The sequence below is a fragment of the Microtus ochrogaster genome, linkage group LG5 (genome assembly GCF_000317375.1).
Source record: "Microtus ochrogaster isolate Prairie Vole_2 linkage group LG5, MicOch1.0, whole genome shotgun sequence".
Lineage (NCBI taxonomy): Eukaryota > Metazoa > Chordata > Mammalia > Rodentia > Cricetidae > Microtus > Microtus ochrogaster.
The window spans coordinates 50,744,024-50,767,448 of record NC_022031.1 but is presented as its reverse complement, the minus strand read 5'-3'; the positions used below and the strand labels follow the sequence as shown (position 1 = coordinate 50,767,448).

Below are 23,425 nucleotides of genomic sequence, written 5' to 3'. Positions count from 1 at the left end.
GAGAGAGAGAGAGAGAGAGAGAGAGAGAGAGAGAGAGAGAGAGAGAGAGAGAGAACATGGCACAGGAGTATAAAAGAGCCTTCCCAGGGCCTCTTGGCAGGAGGGAAACTGAGCAATGCTCTGGAACCAGAACTGCTTCTCAACTTTTCTCACAGGGCAAGGCTGTAACTACCTCCCCTTGACCCATTTTTATTCCTGTGAGAGGAGTTACCCTAGCACTCTACAACTGATGGGAGACTTGCCTGAGCTCCTCTGTGCCCCTCCTCCATCACCTCAGGCCTTGTTTGAGGTGGTTCAAGAATGAGGCAGAGTGAGAATTTTAACAACCAGCAAGGATAAAAGTAGGCACATATGCTTGTACATATTGCCACTGCCCCAGGATGTGGCCGAGGGATCCACAAAACAGAAGTCTTTAAAGCAGTGACATTTCTCTCCACCTCATCTGGAGCAGCTGCATCTCCTAATGTCACCAAGATGCCACATGGCTCATCTAGGACAACTGATGGCCAATGACATTTAGGGAGGTCTGGCCCCGGCATGTAGAATCTGGCTAAGGCCGTGTCACAGTTAGTTTCAGCTGTCAACTTGATACACCCAGGGAGAAGGAACCTCAGAGTTCAAGGAACTGCCTCCATCAGACTGGCCCGGGAGCATGCCTGTGGGGCAGAGTTTGGATTACTGATTGATGTAGGAAGGAGCTCACTGTGAGCAGTGCCACCCCTAGACCTGGACTATGTAAGAAAAATAACTGGTGGGGGAGGGGTGGCAGAGGCAGGCAGATCTCCATGAGTGTAATGCCATCTTGGTCTACATATGGCGCTCTAGACCAGCCACAGTTACATAGTGAGCCCTTGTTTTAAAACAACAACCAAACAAAGCCAACCAACCATCAACCAACCAACCAACAACAAACAAACAAACAATTAACCAACCAACCATCAACCAACCAACCAACCAACCAACCAACCAACCAACCAACCAACAAAAACCAACAGGAGAGTGAGCAAGTCAGTGAGCAAGTCCTCCATGGCCTCTGTCTGCTTCAGTCCCTGCCTCTAGGCTCCCACTTGACTGGGTTCTTGTCCTGACTTCCCTCAGTGATGGACTGTGATGTCAAGGTATGAGCCAAATCAACCCTTTCTCCCTCCAGGTCGTTCTGGTCCCTGTTTATGACAGTGACAGACAGCAGACTAGCACAGACGGCAGCTCTCGTGCCACACAGCATAACAAAAGTGACATTCCTACTCTGAAGTGTCCCCGCAATTCTCTGGGCACCAGCAGTAATCAGACATCACCCCCTTTACCTTTGTATTTCCCTGCTTGAGGAATGACATTAGGATGCCCTGAGCAGGTTTTATTCTAGTAGAGATTCTGTTTCCAAGGAGACAAAGTGGCCTAGCAGTAAGACAAGAGAAGCTTCTGGCCAGCAGGAAGCAAGGGGTCCCATGAATCCTGTGGTTTTAGAAAGGTCACATGCAGGCCTCCAGTCCTTAATGCGCTGTTGTACAAACAAAATGGAACATTGTGCTCCAAATATGTTATTAAAAAAAAAAAGTTTCAGGAAGGGAATGAGAACCATGACTTTGGGAAATGGGCTGCTAATTCGCCCATCCCTACTCAACCTTCCTGGTACTGCCCATCCCTCAACATCACTCACTCGCACTCACTGCCAAGGTTTAGAGTTTCAGCTTTCGGTGAGGGAGCCTAGATGTCGCAGGTGGTTCCGGGTGGGAGAAGGAAGAACACTGCATTAGTGTGCTAAGGAACCGGGTTCTGCAGAGGAAGGGGGCTTCAGCATCTGTATATCTGCAAAAGTACCTGGTTCTGGAGTCTAGTCCCCCATAGGACAATGCTGAGAGGGGGTAGGACCTTTAAAGGGCTGGGCTCAGGTCAGCTTGTTTAGGTCACTGGGAGTCCTGAGTTCCTGTAAGAACCAGGTATTATAATAAGCGAGAAATCCTGGTTCCAGAATCACTGTCGGATTTGTATCCTAGCATGGCATCTCTTCTCATACACACTTCTGCTGTGACATCATGTGACATCATCTAACAAGATGTGAGGCCATCAAGGGATCCTCACCAGAATTGGCACCATGCTATTTGGTGATGGTTTTGTGTGTGTGTGTGTGTGTGTGTGTGTGTGTGTGTGTGTGTGTGTGTGCCTCCCTCTTAAACTGTTAAGACAAACATATCTCTTTATAAAGTCGCCAGCCTCACGTATTACATAGGAACAGCAGTGCCAATACTCTATCTCACACACCACCTTCAGGATGGATGAGGAGTGAAAGGCATGTAAGAAATTATCAACAGAAGCATCATCTCTTCCATTCTACCAAGAATACAGAAGGGGAGGAAATAATATTACAAGCGATAGGCACACAATGCTTTCAGATTTGAAAATTACTATTTTTGAAGTTTGTTGTAGAAAAGAAACTTGGGGCTTGCCATAAATTAAAAGGTTTGGAATCAATTATCAAAGAAGATGGCTTTGCCCAGCTCCTTCTACTGTAGCAACTGTCCAGAGGTGGGAAGCTGTAAGCATTCCTCGTGTTAGGCTCTTCCATGGGCTCAGTCTTTGCATGAAATGTGCCCATTATCTTTATCGTTCTTGATTCTACATTGCTAAACACCAAACAAACTGATGCTAATGCAGGGGTTCTCAACCTTCCTAATGCTGTGACCCTTCAATAACAGGATATTGGAGGTCTCGTAGCCAATATCCTGGTATCAGATATTTGCATTGTGATTCATAACAGTAGCAAAATTGCAGTTACGAAGTACCAACAAAAATGTTCTTATGGCTGGGGTCACCACAACGTGAGGAACTGTTATTGAAGGGACACATTTGTGTCAGCTTCGGATACCAGCACCGCAAAACCTCTTAAACTGTACTCCAGGTTTTCAGTGTGACTCGGTGACAGGAACATCCTGTCCCAAGCACTGTACCCCACACTGGCTTTTCAGAAGTCGTTAGAACGGTGGTTCTCAACTTGTGGGTCTCTGAAACCCTAAGCCCAAATAAATTTTCTACCTTTAATTTGATTTTTCTCAAATATTTTGTCCCAGTGATAGAAAACAGCCAATAACAGATAACTCTAGGCTTTCTACATGGCCTATCTGGAGTGATTTTGTTACTCGGGACAGTTAGTATGATCTGGAGTCATTTTTTTTTTTTGTACTAACTAGAGTTGGGGCATGGAACAACCGGAAGCTATCCCTAGGTCAAGCCAGGGATATTATTAAACTTCATGCAAGGTATAAGATAGCCTCCAACAACAAAGAATGTTGGCCCTAAAATTACAGTTGTGTTGTAAGAAACCCTGCTCCAAAGAGATGGAACAGATAGTGACAGTGTTCTGCTCATGTTCAGCTTGCTGTACCTGGCTCTATACGGTTGCATGGGACCTTCATGCACTATACATACCCTGCAAGGTGGGCACTGTTTTCATCAGTGCACAGTTAACAGATCTCAACCACAGAGACATCACATGGTTAGTCACCATCAGCTCATACATGCAGAGTCCGGACTCCAAGTCTGGTCAAATTTGGTGGTGCAGGTTCACCACCACTGTGCTCCACTGGGAGGCTTTTACATAATGATACACCAGCAGAGAGTCAGGCTGTGCTCAGGTAAGAGGCTACACTCGGGATTAAAGAGCACCAGAAAGAGACCAAAGGGAGCTACCCCCAAAGTGGAGCCTGCAATTCCTGCATGAACCTGAAGGAGGCTGTCTCGTCAGTCATGAAAACTGGTAGCGGGAGGTTGGAGTCTCCACTTCCCAAGTCATGGGAAAACAATATATTTCTCAACGCAAAGCATTTCTGGGGTTGAGGAGGAACATGTTGCCTGTCCATCTTCCTACAGCATGACATGAATGTTAGTATGATTGCACTTGGTAACATGTGTCTCAAAAGACTTTATCATAAAAGAACACTTGTAAAGGAGCTAACAGTGGAAGATACAATTACAGTAACTAGCCTATTTATATGTAGTATATAGTATTGTATGTAGTATATAGTATTGTTTTGGTTTGGGAAAACGGCAACTCTCAATAGGTTGTATTTGGGAGTCTGCTTGCGCATGTGAGGCAGAAACCCAGGCTGGGACAGCAACAGTGGAGCACGCCAGTGTGGACTGTCCCGCACCTACTTCAAAAGACCAGCACATCACAGAGCTAAAAATAGCAAGTCCAGAGAACACAGTGAATCCCAAGTAAGCATCCTTTGTAATTTCAAAGAACATTTCCGTGGGTGCTGGTTCCAGAATAGCCATGAGTGAGGGCTGTCTCAGCGGTTGCCAAATCCCATGGCACAACGCATACACACTCAAGCCTAAGGTTTCTAACTGTTTGGAAACTCTTAAGAATGCATTCTGATAAGCATCAGAGATAATCAGAGAAAAAGTGGACTAACCCACTTGTATCTTGTATCTTGATTTTTTTTTTGAAAGCTACATGGCCTTCTCCTGCTTAGCAACTGAGACTTCAATATTTTATTCAGTGAATATTTGATGTGACATATTTTTGAACTGACAGCTGTTCGGATGGGTTAGTCATCTCTGCAGTGAATCAGTTACTTACAAATGGGCCTTTTGTTTCCTGAGAACTTATAAACACCTCCCCCATATTCTGACCTGTATCCAAAGCCACTTCCTGCCACCCCGGGGACATTTCTTTGCACAGGTGTATTTGTTTAAAGGAAGGCTCTCTAGCCAACTCCTCAGATGAGAGAACCTCAAAATGTCATGGTTAGATGATCCCGAGAGACTTCTCACTGAAGAGATGAGGAAAGAGGCCAGAGACAGCGAGAGATTGCCCAGTCGCACAGAGAACTGCCCGCAGAGCTGAGAGTTCATTCTATTTCATTTACTATTCCGGGAGACTTCCCAACTTCACTAGGATAATTCCAAGGAGTGAGAGAGAGGAGCAAATTTTGTCTCAAGTTATCATTAATCAATGAAATTTAAGAACACACTATGCCTTTGAATAAGACCTAATTTGTGATGGGTAAGCTCCATTGTCAACTAGATTAGATTTCAAGTCACCTAGGCAGTTAGTTGGTGAGCTGGGGCTTCTCCCTCCTTCTCTTTCTCTCTCCATCCTCTCTTTTTCCATTTTCATCCCTCTTTTCTCCCTCCACCTCTCCTTCCAGAATGTATCAGTGAGGGTGTTCCCAAATGAGACCCGACCTGAATGTGTGTAGCACCAATTCCAGAGATGGGGGCCTCGGTGGAATAAAGGAAGAAAATGAAGAACGCCAGCGGAGGACCAGCATTCTCTCCTCTCTTCGTCTTTTCTGTCATGAGGACAGCCACGACCACACGGGCCCGCTGCTGCGATATCTCATCCAAGCGCACGGAGCCTGTCAACTGCGACCCCTTGGAAGCCAGGACCCCAAAACAAACCCTCCCTCTCTTACGTTGTTTCTGTCTGGTATTTTGCCACAGCAGTGAGAAAAATCATGAATGCATTACTACATTAGAAAGTGGGGGGAAAAAACCCACAAGGCCTGTTGACGGGAACAGATAGGAAACAGAGCAAGCAATCCTGGATCTGGCTGCCTAAAATCTCCAAGAGCACCACTGTGAGGTCCGGTGTGCCTCTAGGGCCATGCCAAGACACTGATAATAGTTGACTGTGGGATTCCTCAGTAGAGGATTCCAACAGGAAGCAAAGCCCACAGATGTTGGCATCTGAGATTTGTTTTTGAAAACACAAGGAATGTGTATAAAATCTGCTTTCAAAGACCCTCATCGGTTGTTTTTTTTTTTTTTTTAAATTTTTTTGCCTCATTGATATCCCGCATGTCAAGAACAGAATGCTGATTGCCACAACCCAGAAGAGAGCAGAAAACAGTGACGAGCTACCTCCTCTAGGGCCAAGGCTCTTGCCCTCCTCTTTGGCTGGCCTCAAACTCTCTAGGTAACAGAGGATGGCCTTCATATTATCACCCTCTTGACTCCACTACCCAAGTGTTGAGCGTACAGGTGCGCACCACTGTACCTGATGTATATAGGTGTATATAGAGTTAGGGATCAAACCCAGGACCTTGTGCATGCCAGGCAAGTGCTCTACCAACTGAGCTACACCCAGTTTGAATGGAGAGTGGATCTCAGGCAGCCAGGACTGGCCTAAGATGACCTTGAACTGCTGGATTTTTCTGCTTCCACTTCCAGGGTATAGAGACTACAAAAACCACATCTCCATGCTAGGCTTACTTTAGTATTCACAAACAGAACCACATGTCCCTTCTAAGAGAATCTAATGCATTGCAAAGGAGTGACTCAAAGCTCAGAGCAGTGGGTGGAAGGCTGGAGCTACAGAGTGATGTTTGGTTGCATAAATTCCTTTATTCGGAGGCTCTGTGACATCCTGTCTGTAAGTCACTTCTGGGTTTTCCTGTTCAGTAAAGATCAGACTCTGGACGGGACCCCCAAACCTCTCTTTATCCTCTTCCCTCACTGCCTCTGCCCCTATTGTGCTGTTTGAGTTTTTATTCTTTCTCAGTAACTGACTCTTCTGTGGTTTCCCTTTTCAGCTCAACAATCATGATTATGGAAGATGGATTTATTCGCCCCCACCCTTTACCCTTCTCTTATCCTCAGCTCCTACCTCTGTCTAGGTGTCCTGAAGCTTGGGATGGTTAGAGTTGCCAAAGAGAAGCCTCTCCTTTTGCTCATGAATGGATCTGACCAGTTTCCTGGCCAGAGACAGGTTGCCTATCTTCTATATTGAAATAGTCAGAAGCTGGTTGAGGGCAGTCAGGGAAGGAATGCACTCGCTGAGCCGTTCAAGGAGGCCGAGCAAAGCTGATCTACCGAGCTCTGGCACACAGCCTCTTCCTTCCTATGCTCTCTTTATCGTAGTTCCAAGAGCCTTGGCTGCAATTCTCCTATCTCAACTGATCATGTGGGGAGAATCTATGCAGAAACCCTTCACAGTGGCCACAGCAGCCAACAGCCAGACTGACAGAGAAAAGACAAAAGCTGATGGGAGAGCTGCAAAGAGCATTTGACAAAGGGCTAACTGCTTATAATACCTCACTAGCTGGGGAAGACATCTCTGTAGTGTATCATAGACCAATACAGTATTAGCATTATTAGGAATTACACTGATTTACACAGAAGCTAGACAACCAGTATCTATTTAGGAAGGCAAGTCTTCAGCCCCAGGAAAAGGTCAAAGCACAGAGAAAGTGGCCCCTACAGGAGAGCAGCAGTTACTGCAGACCAGGAATCACCTACCTCTGAATGTTATCTTCAAGCTGCTTGACTTTGAGCTCATCCTCCTCAGACTGCCGCCTCCTGGCTTCCTCTTCCTCCGCTGTTCCCGCAGGCATACCCTGCAGCAGCCATTTTTCCCGGAGCACTTTGGACTGTGGGAAGGAGGGAAGACAACAGGTAAGATGATACCTTTGGGCCCACACTTTCTCCGGACTGGCAGGTCTTCTCCATCAGATCCACCACTCGACTGTTCAGCTTGACCACTGGCTGACTCCCTGCTACGGCTGTCTACTTCTGCTTGGCCAAGCAACCAGGATTCCTGGACTGTGCTTTTTCTACATCTTTTTGTTTTATTATGTTCTTAAATTCAGTTGTGTAATTATTGAGAACCTACCCGGCACTAGTTTAGTTGCCAAAAACCAACCAAATAACAAGCCAATCAAACAACCAAACAAACAAAAAACCAACTCCTGCCTTACACACTTTCTATTCCAGTAAGAAGGGAAAGAAGGCATAGTTTCTGCTCACATATGCAGATACATGCATATGTGTGTATTTCCATACATATGCTCACACACATGCATGCACATATAGATGCACCCCCACAAAGACTCTGCAAATTCAGGAAGTAGGGAGAGGAATAAAGAAAGCATTGCTGTATTTATGAACTGGGTCTCAAGGGCTTCATTGATGAGGTGACACTTCAGCAGAGACCTACACGAAGTAAGGCACCAGCCTTACTGATGCCCTGACCTGGGGAAAGGATGACCTTGAGAGAGTGTGGTTGGTGTCTGTGCTTTCTATTAGTAACCATTCTTTCTTTTTTAAAAAAAAAAATCAAAAATAGAGTAAACATAAAAATATATATCCAGATTTAATAATTGTGAATATCTTGCCATATTTCCACATTATCAAGGCTTTTAAACAAGTTATTTAAAGTTTTTTAGTATGTATGTGTTTGTGTGTGTGTGTGTGTGTGTGTGTGTGTGTGTGTGTGTGTGCACATATGTGAGTGCAGGTGCTCTAAAAATCCAGAAGAGGGTGCTGGATCCCGTGGAGCTGGAGTTACAGGCAGTTGTAGTGAGCTGCGGCGTGTGGGTGCTGAGAGCCAAACTCGGGTCCTCTGTAAGATCAGTATGTGCTCTTAACCACTGAACTATCTATCTAGCCCTGCTGTTAAAGCATTTTAAAGCAAATCTTGAACACCATGACATCTCAGTGATATTTGAATCTGAGTCTCAAAAATGACAAGGACATTTTTCTATGCCACTATAGCTCCATTGTAAGATTTTCTAAGCCCATGTGACATCCAGTCCATATTGAAATGGTCTTTTTAAAAAGTCCAATGTCATGCTTTCTCTTAAAAAACCCTTTAGTAGCCAGGTGTGGCGGCACAGGCCTTCAATCCTAGCACTCAGGAGGTGGAGGCAGGGGGATCTCTGGGAGCTCAAGGCCAGCCTGGTCTACAGAGTGAGTTCCAGGACAGTCAGTGCTGTTACACAGAGAAACCCTGTCTCAAAACCCACCCACCTCAAAATAAATAAATAAATAAATAAAACCCTTCAGTGACTCACATGCATTCACATAGGCAAAATACTATGCCAATAAGATAAAGGTGAACTTATGGTATTCAATTTATTGTTTTCAATGGTAACTTAAAGACATGATTTTTTTTCCTCACCTCTAAGTGATTACTATGTAGCTAAAGCGACTGGAGATAGGATTTGCTCCCTACCTTTCATGAGTTTATCCTTCACTCCAGACCATCCATCCACCTGTAATCGTACTAAAGTTATCATTGACTGCATTTGTGGGTGATGGATAACTCGACTTCTCTAAAAGAAAAAAGTGGCTAACACTCAGAGTTATACAATAGCTATTTTCTATCTTTCCCCATTTCCCTCTGTGTGTATATGTGGCATGCCTGTATATATGCATATTTATGCATGGATGTGGGCATGCATGGACATGTATATATCCACGTTGGGGCCTGAGGTTGACGTCAAGAACCATACCTAATTGCTCTTTCCACCTGACCCACAGAGGAGGGAGTAATCAATCAAACCCAGAGCTTCCTAATTTGGTTAGTTTTGCTAGCTAGCTCTCTCTGGGGAATCCTGTCCTGGCTTTTCAAGGTTGGAACTGTAGGCAGGTGATCATGCCCACCTGGCATTTACATGGTTTCTAGGGATGCAAACTCAGGTACAAGGCTTGCACAGAAAGCACTTTTTCCACGGAGCCATCTTCCCAGCCTGTTATCTGCTGTGGCTCATTGCTCTCTCATACCCTTTCCCTCCCCCCTTCTCCTAACCCTCGAGTCTTTCCCTTTCCTCCTTGTTATGCCCAATAAGATATTGCTTTGGTTCAGAGGGTTTTTGTTTTTGTTTTCATAATTTGGAAGAAGCCAATCCAAAACCTCTAATGAAAGTGATGGAGTCTTACCCTTCACTCAAATTCAGAGTGCAGTACATGGACATGATAGGAAAAGTTCCCAGGCAAGTACCTTCACCAAGGCATCATCCTATTGGCCCAGAATGCTTACGTTTTTAACACTGGAGCTTTATACATACAAATACCCAAGAAAAATCTGAATTAGTTTTAAAGATTCAAGATAGTAAAAGATACCTTAATATCTTTGCAATAAAGCTCCTGATACCTTAAGAGCTTTTCAACGAATGATCTTAATGGGTTGATGATGAATATTTTTCTCAGCCACAATTTAGTGTTTGGTGTCCCCCACCCCCACCACCATTCTGCTGTCCCTAAAGGAAAGGTTGTGGTCTTCGGAATGTAACAACAACTTTACAGAGGAGAAAGCTCTGGTCAGAATTGCCCGCCCTTGAAAAAGACTGATGATGTGACGCTAGCAATTGTTCCTGACAGTGCTGATCAACACTCCACAATGTGGCCGTCCCAAGGGATGCATGTTGTGATACACATGGAACATAGACTCTACCCTGGGACTGTGAAAAGACTAATAACATAGACAGATCTCTAGACATTCAACCAAAGGGCAAAAGAGGAAAATTAAGTTCAGCCTGGGCTGGTGTAAGACATTCACTGATTTATTTATTTTTTTAATTCACGCTATCACAAGTCATATTATATGAAAAAATAAAAATAAATCACTGTTTCCATAGATTAGAAACCAAAACCATTTTTTTTTTCAAAAGAATAATGATGGCTCTTGTTTCCTGAAACATTACAATAGATTACCACAACTATGGGGACTAGATGAGAACGGTACCAGCTCAAGAGTGAGCAGATAAATGGAAGGAAACGAATCACAAGGGGTGGACTTGGGTGTAAGGGTGAAATATGCATGTGATAAAGATGACATCTAAATCAATGAGAGAAGGATGAATTAATAAATCATGCTGACGGCTCACTGAGAGTGAAAACGTAAAGCTTTATCCTTACCTCATACCTTATTGAAAGATAAATTCTAGATAAATGCAAACCACTGAAGTATAGACAAGCTTGTGGGCAAACATTTGAGATGAAAATATTCCCAAGTATGATTTTTTTTTTTCCGAGACAGGGTTTCTTTGTGTAACAGTCCTGGCTGTCTTTGAACTCACCTCGCTTTGTAGACCAGGCTGGCCTTGAACTCACAGAGATCCACCTGCCTCTACCTTCCAAGTGCTGGGATTAACGGTGTGGGTCACCACTGCCCAGCCCCAAGTATGGTTAAAAAAAAACATGAGTACCACAATGGCAGATAAGATTTCATAAAAATTATGGCTTGAGAATTCAAAAGAGCCCACATATAAAATGTTTTTTAAAAGACAATTTGGATACAAATGTCAACATAAATTAATTTCACTCCAAGGCTGATGAAGCCTGTAACCAAGACCGCACATTCCAATCTATAGCAATAAGTGGGGTTCTATAAATCACATGCCTGTCAGGGGAACATCCGGATGGGAAGTGTGCAGTTGGCTGTCTTAGGATGTTCTCATTCTTTGTTTTTGAAATGATGACACAATCCTTCGTCTTATAAACAAGCAAAACTAATAAAGCCATCGGAATTGTTTACTGGGCTAATTTCTGAGTATTTCCTGGGAATTCTTACATAAGACATTAGCTATTAACTAAAGATAAGCACCCAAACACAGCACCTAAAAGTTTCCTACATGGCTGTAATATTTCATACACTGGTCATTTGTATGAATTCCTCAGTAAGGAATTGCTCACAGTTGCCATATAAAGTCATGGTATCCTATTCTGTGGCATTACCATACACTCTTTTTTTAAAAAATTGATTTTATTGAGCTATATATTTCTCTCTGCTCCCCTCCCTTTCTCTCCCCTCCTCTTCTACCCTCTTCTATGGCTTACATGCTCCCAATTTACTCGGGAGATCTTGTCTTTTTCTACTTCCCATGTAGATTAGATCCACATATTTCTCTGTTAGTGTCCTCATTGCTGTCTAGGTTCTCTGGGGTTGTGATTTGTAGGCTGTGTTACCATACACTCCCAAAAGTCACAATGAGCGAGAATATTTAGCAAACAGACCCATGCCCACACCACTTCCTTGCTTTCTATTTATTTGTTTTGACAGGAGACCAGTAGGTCTGTCTAAATAATTCATATCTCAGTGTATGACAATAACCATCCATAATCCATTTGATATGTGAATATATGTAAATACAGATACGAGAGGGATACAAAGAACATCAAAATTGTATCTTAATAAATATGAAACCCAGTTTTAATGCTTTTCTAATTGATTTTGCACAGAGAATATTTACTTTCTCCAAGAGTGTCTGGGATTATGTAAATTTGTGAAATAAATGTCATTTACTGACGTCTTTCCTAAAGTTTACTAATTTAAAGAACCTATAATAATCACGCTGACATGTCTGCACTTGCTCTAAATCTTCTGTAGCCTATGAAATGTATTGAGAGTAAGAGAGACAGTGGTGATGGCAATTGGCACCTGTCTGGCAAATCGCCTAAAAGAGCCCATCCTTTGGAAGAGAACAGCGTCCTGGGAAGAGCCTTGTCCACGGGAACAGACAGCCCTGGGCTTCAGCTTAGCCTCCCTCACATAACAGACTGTGTGCTCCTGAGCAAATTCCTCGCCATCATAAGTTTGTTTGCAGACTGGGAGATGCAGAGAGTGACATCTATCTTGTGATGATTGTTGAGAGTTTGAAGTCCCAGGCAGATGCTAGAATGGTAAATATTTCTGAGCTGACAGGGGTGTGGAGGCTCCTGGGATGTGGGGGAAGCAAGCAGCCCTCCCCCGAAAAGTTCACACAGGAAGGAGAACAGCCTGAGCGCGTTTTCCTCCACCCAGGGGTTGACCATCAGGCTGGACACTGACTGACGATAGGGAAGATGACTCACTATGGAGTTCCGCCAACAGTCAGTTCGTTTAAAGCAGAACTCACTCCCTTCTGGTAACTGAAGAGATCCTATCCTGCAGTTAGGTACCCTCTTCCGCCTATGAAAACCAGACAGCCAATTTAGGAAGGCTGAGCTCAGAACAAAGGAAGATAGAATCCCGGCTGCTTTATGTGAACATTGATAAGGTAAGCCTCCCCTTGCCTTATCAATATTCCTGCTTTCCCAGTGATTAGAAACGGGACACTCCTGTGGGTGGTACCTGAGGTACACTGCCACCTTTGGAGCTTTGGGTCTTTGGAGCTTTTGGGTTTTTAGTTTTTGAGGCTAGTGATCCATCCGCATACTACACAAGCCTTCCTTCAAGAGAGGAAAAGACACACAGTGGTCTCTGCTTACTAAGCTAACAATCACCTTCAGCCCATCTCATCTCCTATTTGCCAGATTACCATGATGCAAGTATTGCGTGTACCTTTGCCAGCCAGACTCAGGCTGATGCTCATGCTGCCAAGTCCCTTATGGAACCTCAGTGCTTCTGCACATACAATGAAGTCCTATTGTTTCTTTAAACTGGATGGGTGGGTGGGTGGGTGCAGGGATGAGGAAGGGATGCATGGAGCATGAACAGAATAGTTTAAGACTGTGCTGGACACCAGCAATGAATGAGTCCTTGGCATCTTCTCTGGCACTCAGAATGGTGACAAGTGGGAGGAAAGGAACATGGTCTCTGACATGCTCATCCTCTGATTTTGAATTAAGGACCACAAAGGTATTGTGATGTGCTGGAGCTGGGAGGAGAGAGGCTGTCAGCTGAAGCATCCACTCCTTTAGCCTGTGATTAACCGAGTTCTTCGTCTCTCTTCTACAGCAGGTGGAATGCCTGCACTCTGGGCCAGAGACCCTGCTCTCGCCAGATTGACCTTGTGCAGTCTTGGTTAGTGTTTGTAAGCCCCGCCTCCATAGAAAGATATTCCTAATTTTAGCCCCAGTCCTCCCCCAGGACTGTTGTTAGGAAACAGTGACAGCATCTGAACACAGTGCGGGCCACTACCAGGAAAGGCTGGAGATGGAGCGACAAGTCAGACAGAAAAAGGACAATCAGCACCATGCTGCCTTTTTCCCTCTGGAACACATGTCTCTGGTTAAAGTTTACGGTGAACTCACAAGCATGCTGAGCAAATATAGGTCGGGCTGCTCTTCTGGATTATGAGCCACCTTGCTCATGAGTCTCACTCTGAGAATTCGTTTAGCACAGCCTGGCTTTCCAGAGAACGAGACATACAAGGGTCAAGGCCCACTCTGTCACAGGGTCCCAAAAATGCACACAGGGCAGCCACCCCACGAGCAGCCACCCCCCAACCAGTCCTCAAGAAAAGCAATTCTGCACACACAAGGTCATGGCAACTTGAGGCCAGCGGGAGGTTCTCTCTCTCTCTCTCTCTCTCTCTCTCTCTCTCTCTCTCTCTCTCTCTCTCTCTTTTAAAGCCCAGGACAGTCAAAGGCAAGAAACAACTCCTGGCTGGTCCGTGAACGTGGCCACATTATTATCTGAACATGCAGAAAGCAATATTCAGCCACTGGCAGAGCGTTGGTGACAGTGACTGAGCTGTCCCCTTCACTGTAATCAATTACAGTGCGTAAGTGCATTATGTTTTAAAGGGGTAAAAAAATCAAAACGGTTCCCCTTCCCTCTCTCTCCTTAATAAGGTACAACAGACACTGAACTAAGTCAAATCATTTGAAAGCCAGGTTTGACCTTGGTCTAACAGGACATCTCCAATGTTATAAATTCAAAATAAAATAGATAAACCATCTGAAATGTGCAGTATCGTCCTTTTATTAGAACACACTGGCTCATCTCTCCTCTCACCCCCCCCCCTCCAGTAAGAAAGAGTCTTTCTTTCTCCTTTCCGAAAAGTCCATTATGTGTGTGAAGCGCAGTTTTTGGAGCCTCTGTACAAAATACATAAGAGAAACAACCGCGGGACCATGTGGACTCTTCGCATCCAGTTTCTATATATATCTACCATGCTGCTCGGGAACAGCAATGTAATCTCCTGCTCGCAGAAATCAGGATGCTCTAAGGATGCCTGAATCTGAGAAAAATTACACAGAAAGCCAAGAGACAGTCTCCTGGTTGCACGGAAAAGGTTGACTCAGGCAACGCTGCACCTCCACGGCAGGGCAAGCTCTGCCCGGCTCTGAGAGGTGTGATCTGCAGGGCTGATGACGCCCAGGTTTGGGCTCGGCTGCTTACCTTGGAATGCTGCAGCAGCAGTACTTGCTCGTCCAGCTGCCTTCTCTTCCCTTCGATTTCTGTCTGCCTCTTTCTTTTTTCCTTGAAAAGGAAGAGAGAGAGAGAGAGAAAGAGAGGCTGTCAGAGTGGGTGGGTGTTGGCTCCAGGAATCCGAAGGCAGGGAGAGGAGTGGAAACAGTACACATCTGTGCAGACACTTCCAGAGAGGCTGGGCGCACGCGGCGTCACCTGCTCCACCGTTGCCGGGTGGACTGCAGGCAGCAGCCTTCTCTGAATGTGTCTGCGGTGGGCTCCATGAGAAGCAATTTCATTCAGAAGGAAAGGACACACACACACACACACACACACACACACACACACACACACTTACACCACACTGTTCTCTGTGTTGTGCTGGGCTAATTTGGAGACAAAGACTACAAACGTCTCAATGCAGCTACAAGCTGCAGACAGGATGAAATGGTGGTGGTGGTGGTGGTGGTGGTGGAGGGGCTTCTAGGGTTGGATTCTTTTCATTCAAATCACACGCATATATAATATAGTACAGTTTTAAATTTGGAAAAATAAATCATCAAGCCGGACACTCCAAACAAGGCAAACGAGAGGGGTGGTCCCTGCTTAAGCAAGCCTTGTGGCAAAGCATTTCGTGTGGGTGGGGTGAGAGTAAACCAAACTAGGATCTGCCTGGGTTTAAGCACTGGCTCTGCCTATTGCTATGTGCCTTAAGTAAGTTTTTAGCCCCCTGGATCTCCTGAACGGAAACTGCCCAAACCACATGGCTGAAATGTGTCTTTATGTGTGAGACGATACATATAGGAAGCCTGGAACAGCGTTTGTCATGCAGCAAGCATTCATTCACCACTATCCCGCTATTATTTCCTTTGCGACCCATTCATTTCTAGGAAATGCCTAGAAACCCGCCTGAGAGGGATGTTTCTACCACCATTATTCCATTGGAATGCATACCTCACAGTTTTTTCTCTATACTTTGCCAGCGCAGACAATAAACAGCCTAGAAACGTGACTCATAAGAACAGAGAGGGCTGGCCCTTCCCATGGCAGACTTGCCAGTGTTTCGCTGCTGAAGTATACAGCAGTGTTTTATTGAGAGATGCTCGGTAGTGGATCACTTCCCTTTAGTCCAGCTTAGGGAGAAACTTGCTAGGCAGGACATATGGGCGTTTCACAACACAACAGCCAAACCCTGGGGGACACAGTGATGTTGAAGTCTGGCTGCCAAGCTTAGTGTTCATGGAAGCTTTGCTTTATGTAGTGCCATGTTTCTGGAGATCACTGCTGTTCAAATCAATGTAATACATAAACTTTGAGAAATATCAGTTCATGATCTTGAGTCGCTAGAATGCAGTATCTAGGTAGGGACAGAATTTCATAGCCAAATTAGACCTGTGGGTGTTTTAGGAATCGTTTTCCAAAGGACTCCAGTCAAGAGCATATCACGGATACTACAGAATCCCAGAGAATGCCCCAAAGCATCACATTTCTGACAGTAGACAGGAAAAGCAGGGTTCAGGAGGAAAAGCCCACGTTTCAGCATCTTTGAGATACTTCATGATAAGGAAGGACCTCCACCCAGGTCCTGGGGATCCCAAAGAGCAAGTTTATTAGACTTTATCATTCATGATCACTGACTACCAAGACTTGCAGGTTTCCTGCATTTAAATCCACATCAGCATACAATATGGTGTGTCTACAAGGTACCCATGACCCACGTGTTCTGTGTGTATAGCCTTTCCCAAAACTTTCCTATGCTTTCCTACCCCTGCACCTTTTTATGTATGGAAAATGTTAACTCTTAAGATGCCCTCATGTTGACAAACCATTCACTGAACAGGACAATTAGTACCTATTAGGCTAATAAGCAAGCTGGGCCACCAGAGTCTGCCACCACCACAGTCTGCCATCTACCTCTCTTTGGAATTAGGCATGAGTTAAGTCACAGGAGCTTGAGTGGGGCGCCCTAGAGGACCACACTTTTGATCCCTGACACCTGCTTCCATGGACCACCGTGGACTCAGAAAACTGTCTCTCAGCTGACTAGCTTTTGATTCCAGATTTCCTTTTCCCTAAACCAAAAGCAAACCACGAACTCTTGAGACCTTCGGTCTCACCAATCCCATAATTCCACAATCCTGCCGCTCCTCTTAGCTCACATCCCCATATGGAGCATCCTGTGATAGCGATGGATGGCAAACCCAGTGTTCTGTTACCATGAGTACATACAGCGGGTACCTCACTCTTCCTCCTCATCCTCCTCCTCCTCTCCTCACACCTGGTCCTTCTGGATTCATCTCAGCAAGTGACATAGCTCTCACAAATCATCCCGTACTCTCATTTTCTTGAAAGACGAGGGTCCTGTTGATCCCACCCTCTGTGTGTTTTTCTTAATGACATCAATGTAGACATTCTAGTTAGGCCTTTTAGCATACCAGAAGCTAAAACGTTTATACTTCAGTTCCATCTGAATTACTGCAATGATTTCCTTTCGGGTCCCCATTAACCAGTGTCTGCCTATTAATGCGCGAAACAATCCCACTCCAGTTAGGATTTAAAGGGGTATTTATTTTGGGGAGTAAAACTCACAAAGCACCAACTGTCAGGAAAGGAGCCTAGTCGCCGGAACCAAGAGAGCGAGCCGAGGCTTGCTGCTCTTTTTTAAAGATAAATAGGCCACACCCCTATTTCAGCAGCTATTGGCTGAAGGAGCGGAAGATCCTCCCGCTAAAGTCTATAACTGTTACCAGAGGGGTACTCTTTCTTTACTTTTGAGACAAGGTCTCACTGAGTAGTTCAGGGTGGTCTTGAACTCATCATTTTCCTGCCTCAACCTTCTGAGTGCTGGGATTACAGGCATGTGTCTCCACAGAAGGCCACAGCAAAATTCTACCTAAAACCCAGACATCTCTACTGCTATATTGCAAAGACCAGACTTCTCAGCATGGCCTAATAGGTTGTCCTGAGTATCCCACAGCTTCACCATAAGGAGCAACCCTCAGTCCATATTCTTCGACCTCAACACCCCCCTGAAGCTGCCTGACCTGCTGAGCTGGCACATGTCTTTCTGGCTTTACTCCTAATGCTTTCTCTAGCAACAATGGAGGCCTCTTGCTGCTTCATTTGACAAAAACTATCCCACCTTTGAAAGCTCAACTTAAATATCCACCAGGCTGTAATGCAGGTGTAAAAGGCACCCGTGGGTTGCCAGTCATGGTTAGTCACAAGCCCCTGCTCATCCTGCCAGCCAGACTTACACACGAGTCAGCCTGAACCAATCATATGCCTTTATCTTGTTGCAATGGTGACTGATGTAAGGGATGGCAAAATTGCTGTGGGACAATGGTCTGTACCCTGTCAATTGTATTTTTTTTTTTTTTTGGTTTTTCGAGACAGGGTTTCTCTGTGGCTTTGGAGCCTGTCCTGAAACTAGGTCTGTAGACCAGGCTGGTCTCGAACTCACAGAGATCCGCCTGCCTCTGCCTCCCGAGTGCTGGGATTAAAGGCGTGCACCACTGTCAATTGTATTTTAATAAAACACTGATTGGCCAGTAGCCAGGCAGGAAGTATAGGTGGGGCGAAGAGAATTCTGGGAAGAGAGAAAGAGTCAGTTTGCAGTCGTCACCCAGACACAGAGCAAGCAAGATGTGACTGCCGAAAAAGGTACCAAGCCATGTGGTTAACACAGATAAGAATTATGGGATAGCCAAGCGGTGGTGGTGCACACCTTCAATCCAGCACTTGGGAGGCAGAGGCAGGCAGATCCCTATGAGTTCAAGGCTAGCCTTGTCTACAAGAGCTAGTTCCAGGACAGGCTCCAAAGCTACAGAGAAACCTTGTCTTGAAAAAACAACAGCAACAAAAAAAATCACAAAAAAAGAATTATGAGCTAATATAAATAATAAGAGTTAATAAGAAGCCTGAGCTAACAATCAGTTTATAATTAATGTAGACCTCTGTGTGTTTCTTTGGGACTGAACAGCTGTAGGACCGGGCAGGACAGGAACAACTAGAATGGGTAAGTGATGTTTCCAAGGACGGACACCAAGTATTAGGACAAGAGAATGAACCCCTCCTTTCCTCTGAGCACTGAGGGGACACTTGTCTCAGTTGCCATTTGGCCAATCGCAGGGAAGTAAGGCATCTATGTTGGAGACAATTGAAGCCATGCAGAGAGGAGCAGACGAAAGACAGAGAACAGGATCCCAAAGCATTGTTTGGGCCCTAGGTCTACTTGGGCATAAAACCAGAACTATCCTCTGAGTCCCTAAACTATCAACACTGAAACATCTACCTGTGGCTTAAGCTGGCGTGAGTGACGCGTATGTCACAGTGGAAAGTGTGCTGTCCATGCAGAAACCTTGCCTGCTCCCTCCCAAGAGCTTTCCACACCCATCTTTTCACAGCCACCTTCTCCATAGGTTGCGAATCTTTTCTTTCTTTATGGACCGGGTCTTTTTCTATAACCCAGGCTGATTCTGAGCTTGCCATTCTTTCTCCTCTTGATATGTGGGTCTTTCTATATTAGTACTTCAAATACTTCATTCATTTAGGCATCTTCACCCGCTATCAAGCTATGGGCCGCTAGAGGGCAAGGGACAGCGGCTAAAGCTGAGGATATCTCGTGGGGGCAAGGGACAGTAGCTAAAGCTGAGGATATCTCGTGATGAACACATGTCGTCGACACCTGCTCAACAGCTGGAAACAAATGGACTGCCCGCCTCTTTGCAATCCCCTGCGTGTGTTCCCGTCTATCCACATCTCTCACTCAGATACATTATGAATTTGCACTTGTGATCAATGGCAACAAATATATTATTGAATACACATTAGCCATTAGTCAGGAGAAGGGAGTGTCATAATGATGGAGGTATTGATCCATTCGGATCACCATTGCCACGCATATGAGAAAAGGGTTGACAAAGCCAATCTGGGAAAGAATCGGGGAAAGCAGAAGGAGTAATTGCAGGGACAGCCTAATGGACAATGGTAACAGCAACTGGGAGGGTCAGTGCTCCCTGGGAGACATCTGGAATAAAATGAATTCAATGCATTAGGAAGATTTCCGGGTGCTCCCACTATCTGGGAAGCCTCACAAGCGATGCCCATTGTCTTTCTGTAAATCATATGCTTTCCTAGCAGATATTTTCTAGAAGCATCACAGCATTATAAATGCTGCAAACTCTTGGTATAGTAAGGAATATTTGCTAGAGCGTAGCACACACTGTCCAAAGGGGCTACTGAGTCTGGCGAGAAGCTGTCGAGGAGGGAGTTACGGAAGACTCTCTCTCTCTGCCTTGCTTCCTAAGACTCCCTTCTACTCTGGCTGCATGCGATGCGGTAGGGACATTGGAAGTGCAAGGTGTAGCTGGAGGCTCAGGAGGTCTGCTACTACTTCACTTAACAAAACCTGTCCAGCAGCATTGCTTAAAATATCCATGAAGCCATAGTGGTAGCCTGTGGATCCAACGATTGGCTAGGCTGAGCTCAGGAGGAGCAGAGAGAGTCAGGGAGAGGCAGACAGAGGCAGGAGGGGAAGGAAGAAGCAGAGGGGGGGGGCAGGGAGAGGCAGGAAGAGGCTGAGATGGAGAGTTTCAAGAAGCAGATAAACCATTTCCTTTTCTGAAACCCTACCGTGACTTGGACTAACACCTAGAATCCCAGAAACTAACAATGGGAAAAAGCCAGAAGACTTACTCAAGATACTGTTTCTATTCAGAGATTTCAAAATAAGAAAAATAAAAGTGGTGAAAAGAAAAAAAAAGTACGAAGGGCAAACATAATATTCCTTCCTCTGCTTACTTGAGAAAGCCCTGCTTTAACTCCTCCCATGCGGAACTAAAGGGAATTTTACATCCCTGCCTCCAACCCCCGAGCCAGTAGCCAGCTGGTTCCCAGGCTTTAAGAGGTACAAGACTGGAAACTGCAGGGAACAGTTTTAAATAGCTTCCCTTTGGCAAGGGAATGGGGGTGGAAGAGATGCCACATAGGAGAGAAAAGGAGAGAAGGTAGGCAAAAGCAAAGGACGGGAAGACTTGAACATCGATGGGCGTTCACGTAGAAAACAGAGGTGGGCTGGGGACGTAGTGCACAGGTGGTGTGCTTGTCCCAGGTTCAATCCCAGTACTGCAAACAAGTAGAAAATGAAGGAGCGGAGATGAAAGATTAAGGGAAGACAGGTTCAAGCTACTGTTTAGTGGCTGATGAAAAGAATCTCTGGGGCTGTTCCCCCAAAAGAGGCCAACCAGGGTGCTGGGATTACCCTGCCAACCAAACTGTTTCATTGCAAATTTAAAGTCTAACTGGATCACCAGGGCACCCAGGTTTTAAATAGGTTACACTAAGACATAAAATGTCACGTGAAAATTAAATTATGGGAAATCAACATGCAAATGGGAATTGGAGGAACTTCATCTGTTAAGGAATCAGAATGTCATTCCAGGCATGGCTGCATTATAATCACCTGTTTAGGGCCCCTGCAGAGTTGATGCTATTTCTGTATCGGAGGATGGAAAAGGAGGATGGGCTTTTGGAAGCAGGGTGACAAAGCACGAAATAATCAAGGAGGTGCCCACTCAGCTTTTCCCAACTGCCTGTCCAGTTAACAACAGATGTTAAGCCTGCTTGGCAGACCTATCACTATTGAAGACCAGTTGTCTGGTCTCACTGCCATTGGGTCACTTGCTCTCTTGACTTGGATGTCAAGGTCACCAATCAAGATCATTACTACTTTCAGGCTTCCAAAATAGTTAGCTGAGCACCGAAATCACTCCTGTTTGTTAGGCCACTGTGATGTCTACTTGCTGGGAAATGAGCAAAGCACTTGTCTTAGTTACTGCTCTTTGCTGTGGAGAGACACCATGGCCAAGGCAACTCTCGTAAAATGCAGTCAACAGAGGTTTGTTTCAGAAGGTTAGTCCATGATCATCACGGTGGGAAGCTGACAGGCGTGGTGCTGAAGGAGTAGCTGAGAATTTTACATCCTGATCTGCTGACAATAGGCAGAGCAAACCCAATCCCAGTGATACGCCTTCTCCAGCAAGGCCACACCCTTTCATCCTTCCCAAACAGTGCCACCAACTGGGCACCAAGTGATCAAACATAAGAACCTATGGGGGCCATTCTAATTAAAACTACCACATCAGTATTTAAGTCTGTAAATAGACTGGAAACTAAGGTTATATATATATATCCCACAAAAATAAGGAACAGAAAGAAACTGGAATGTGTTGAAATAGTAACCTTAAAAAGTATTAACCAGTTCTATTGAGAGCTCAGTCTGTGAAGTACTTGCCTTGTAAGGACAAGGACCTCAGTTTAACCTCCAGGCACCTAGAGTTTGCATTAAAAAGCAAATTCCACAGGTGGTGGCAGCACACACTTAATCCCTCAGGAGGCAGAGGCAGGCAGATCTCTGTGAGTTCGAGGCCAGCCTGGTCTACAAAGTGAGTTCCAGAACAGCCAGGACTGTTACAGAGAAAACCAAAACAACAACCACAAAATAAACCAACAAATTCTAGCCCTGGGGAGGCAGAATCAAGAAGATACCTGGAGCTCACTGGCCATGCAGCATAGCCGAGCCCGCTTGGCAAGGTCCAGGTTAGTATGAGAACTATATTTCCACTGTTCCCCCAAAAGAAGGTGGACAGATATTGAAAAACCAACAGCAGAGACTGTTCCCTGCACCACCACCCCCAGCCACACATAGACACGCCCACATGTACCCATGCCCAGACACGCACACACCACACACAGAGGGAGGTGCTTAGCCAAAAGAACAAACAGATCTCCTATCATCAAATTTGCTGCCTTACCAGGTGTTCATTTATCTTATGACATCTTCATGTGGCACGCAAAATTCTACAACTCTACCCATTTCCTGGGGCTTAGTCTTGACTGGCATTTCTATTTATATAACTTTTTTTTATGCAACAAATTCTGACCTCTAGCTGCTATCTGTGGTAAATGAGGGAAATGCCTGCCCCCCTGTCCTTGCATGTCAGAAATTATAAGGCCAAGAGAAGACTTTGAAAGAGACAAAAATAATATGCTAATTGGTTCAAACTTTAAAACTGAGCTTTGAAAAGGAACTTGAGAAACATCACAAGGGCTTAGATAAAATAAGCTGATACTGAACTATCAATATAGGTAGCTTATTAATGTCAAGCCAAATACAAACCATAGCAATTTAGCTTCAGATGTTTTATGGGCACTTTATCATACACACACACACACACACACACACACACACACACACCATATTGAAATAGATATATGTTTAAATAAATATAAAATTAAAGTATCCAAGGGGGAATGTATGTAGGTGATGCAAAAACTGTCTCCTTTTATATAAGCGACTCTAGCATATGTACATTTTAGGATTCAGGGAGATCCTGGGACACCAAGGGACAAGCATAATAATAATAGCAACAGAGCTTAGCAGGTGTCAGACATTTTTGCAAGGACGGCTCGTAAGCTCTTCAATGAGTGCTCAACTGAGTCTTGAGACATACATCTTTAGTAGTTTCAATTTTATTAATGAACACAACCAAGTTTGGTGAATGTGTAAACAGCCCAAGGTCA

The 23,425-nt window shown here is 44.9% G+C and overlaps 1 protein-coding gene across 3 annotated transcripts in view; it reads right to left on the bottom strand.

Moving 5' to 3' along the window:
* Positions 1 to 15,027, bottom strand: part of Akap2 (A-kinase anchoring protein 2) — a 240,776-nt gene extending 225,749 nt beyond the window's left edge. For 2 of the 3 annotated variants that reach the window (XM_026786656.1, XM_026786657.1), the window contains exons 1-2: positions 14,831 to 14,928; positions 7,243 to 7,373 (exon numbers count right to left, since the gene is read on the bottom strand). In XM_026786656.1, coding sequence (XP_026642457.1) covers positions 7,243 to 7,337 — 95 coding nt within the window. In that variant the 5' untranslated portion in view covers positions 7,338 to 7,373; positions 14,831 to 14,928. Of the gene's footprint in view, positions 1 to 7,242; positions 7,374 to 14,830 lie in introns of all 3 variants that reach the window. The other variant, XM_026786658.1, reaches the window with a different exon arrangement.
* Between the last annotated feature and the right edge of the window lie 8,398 nt (positions 15,028 to 23,425).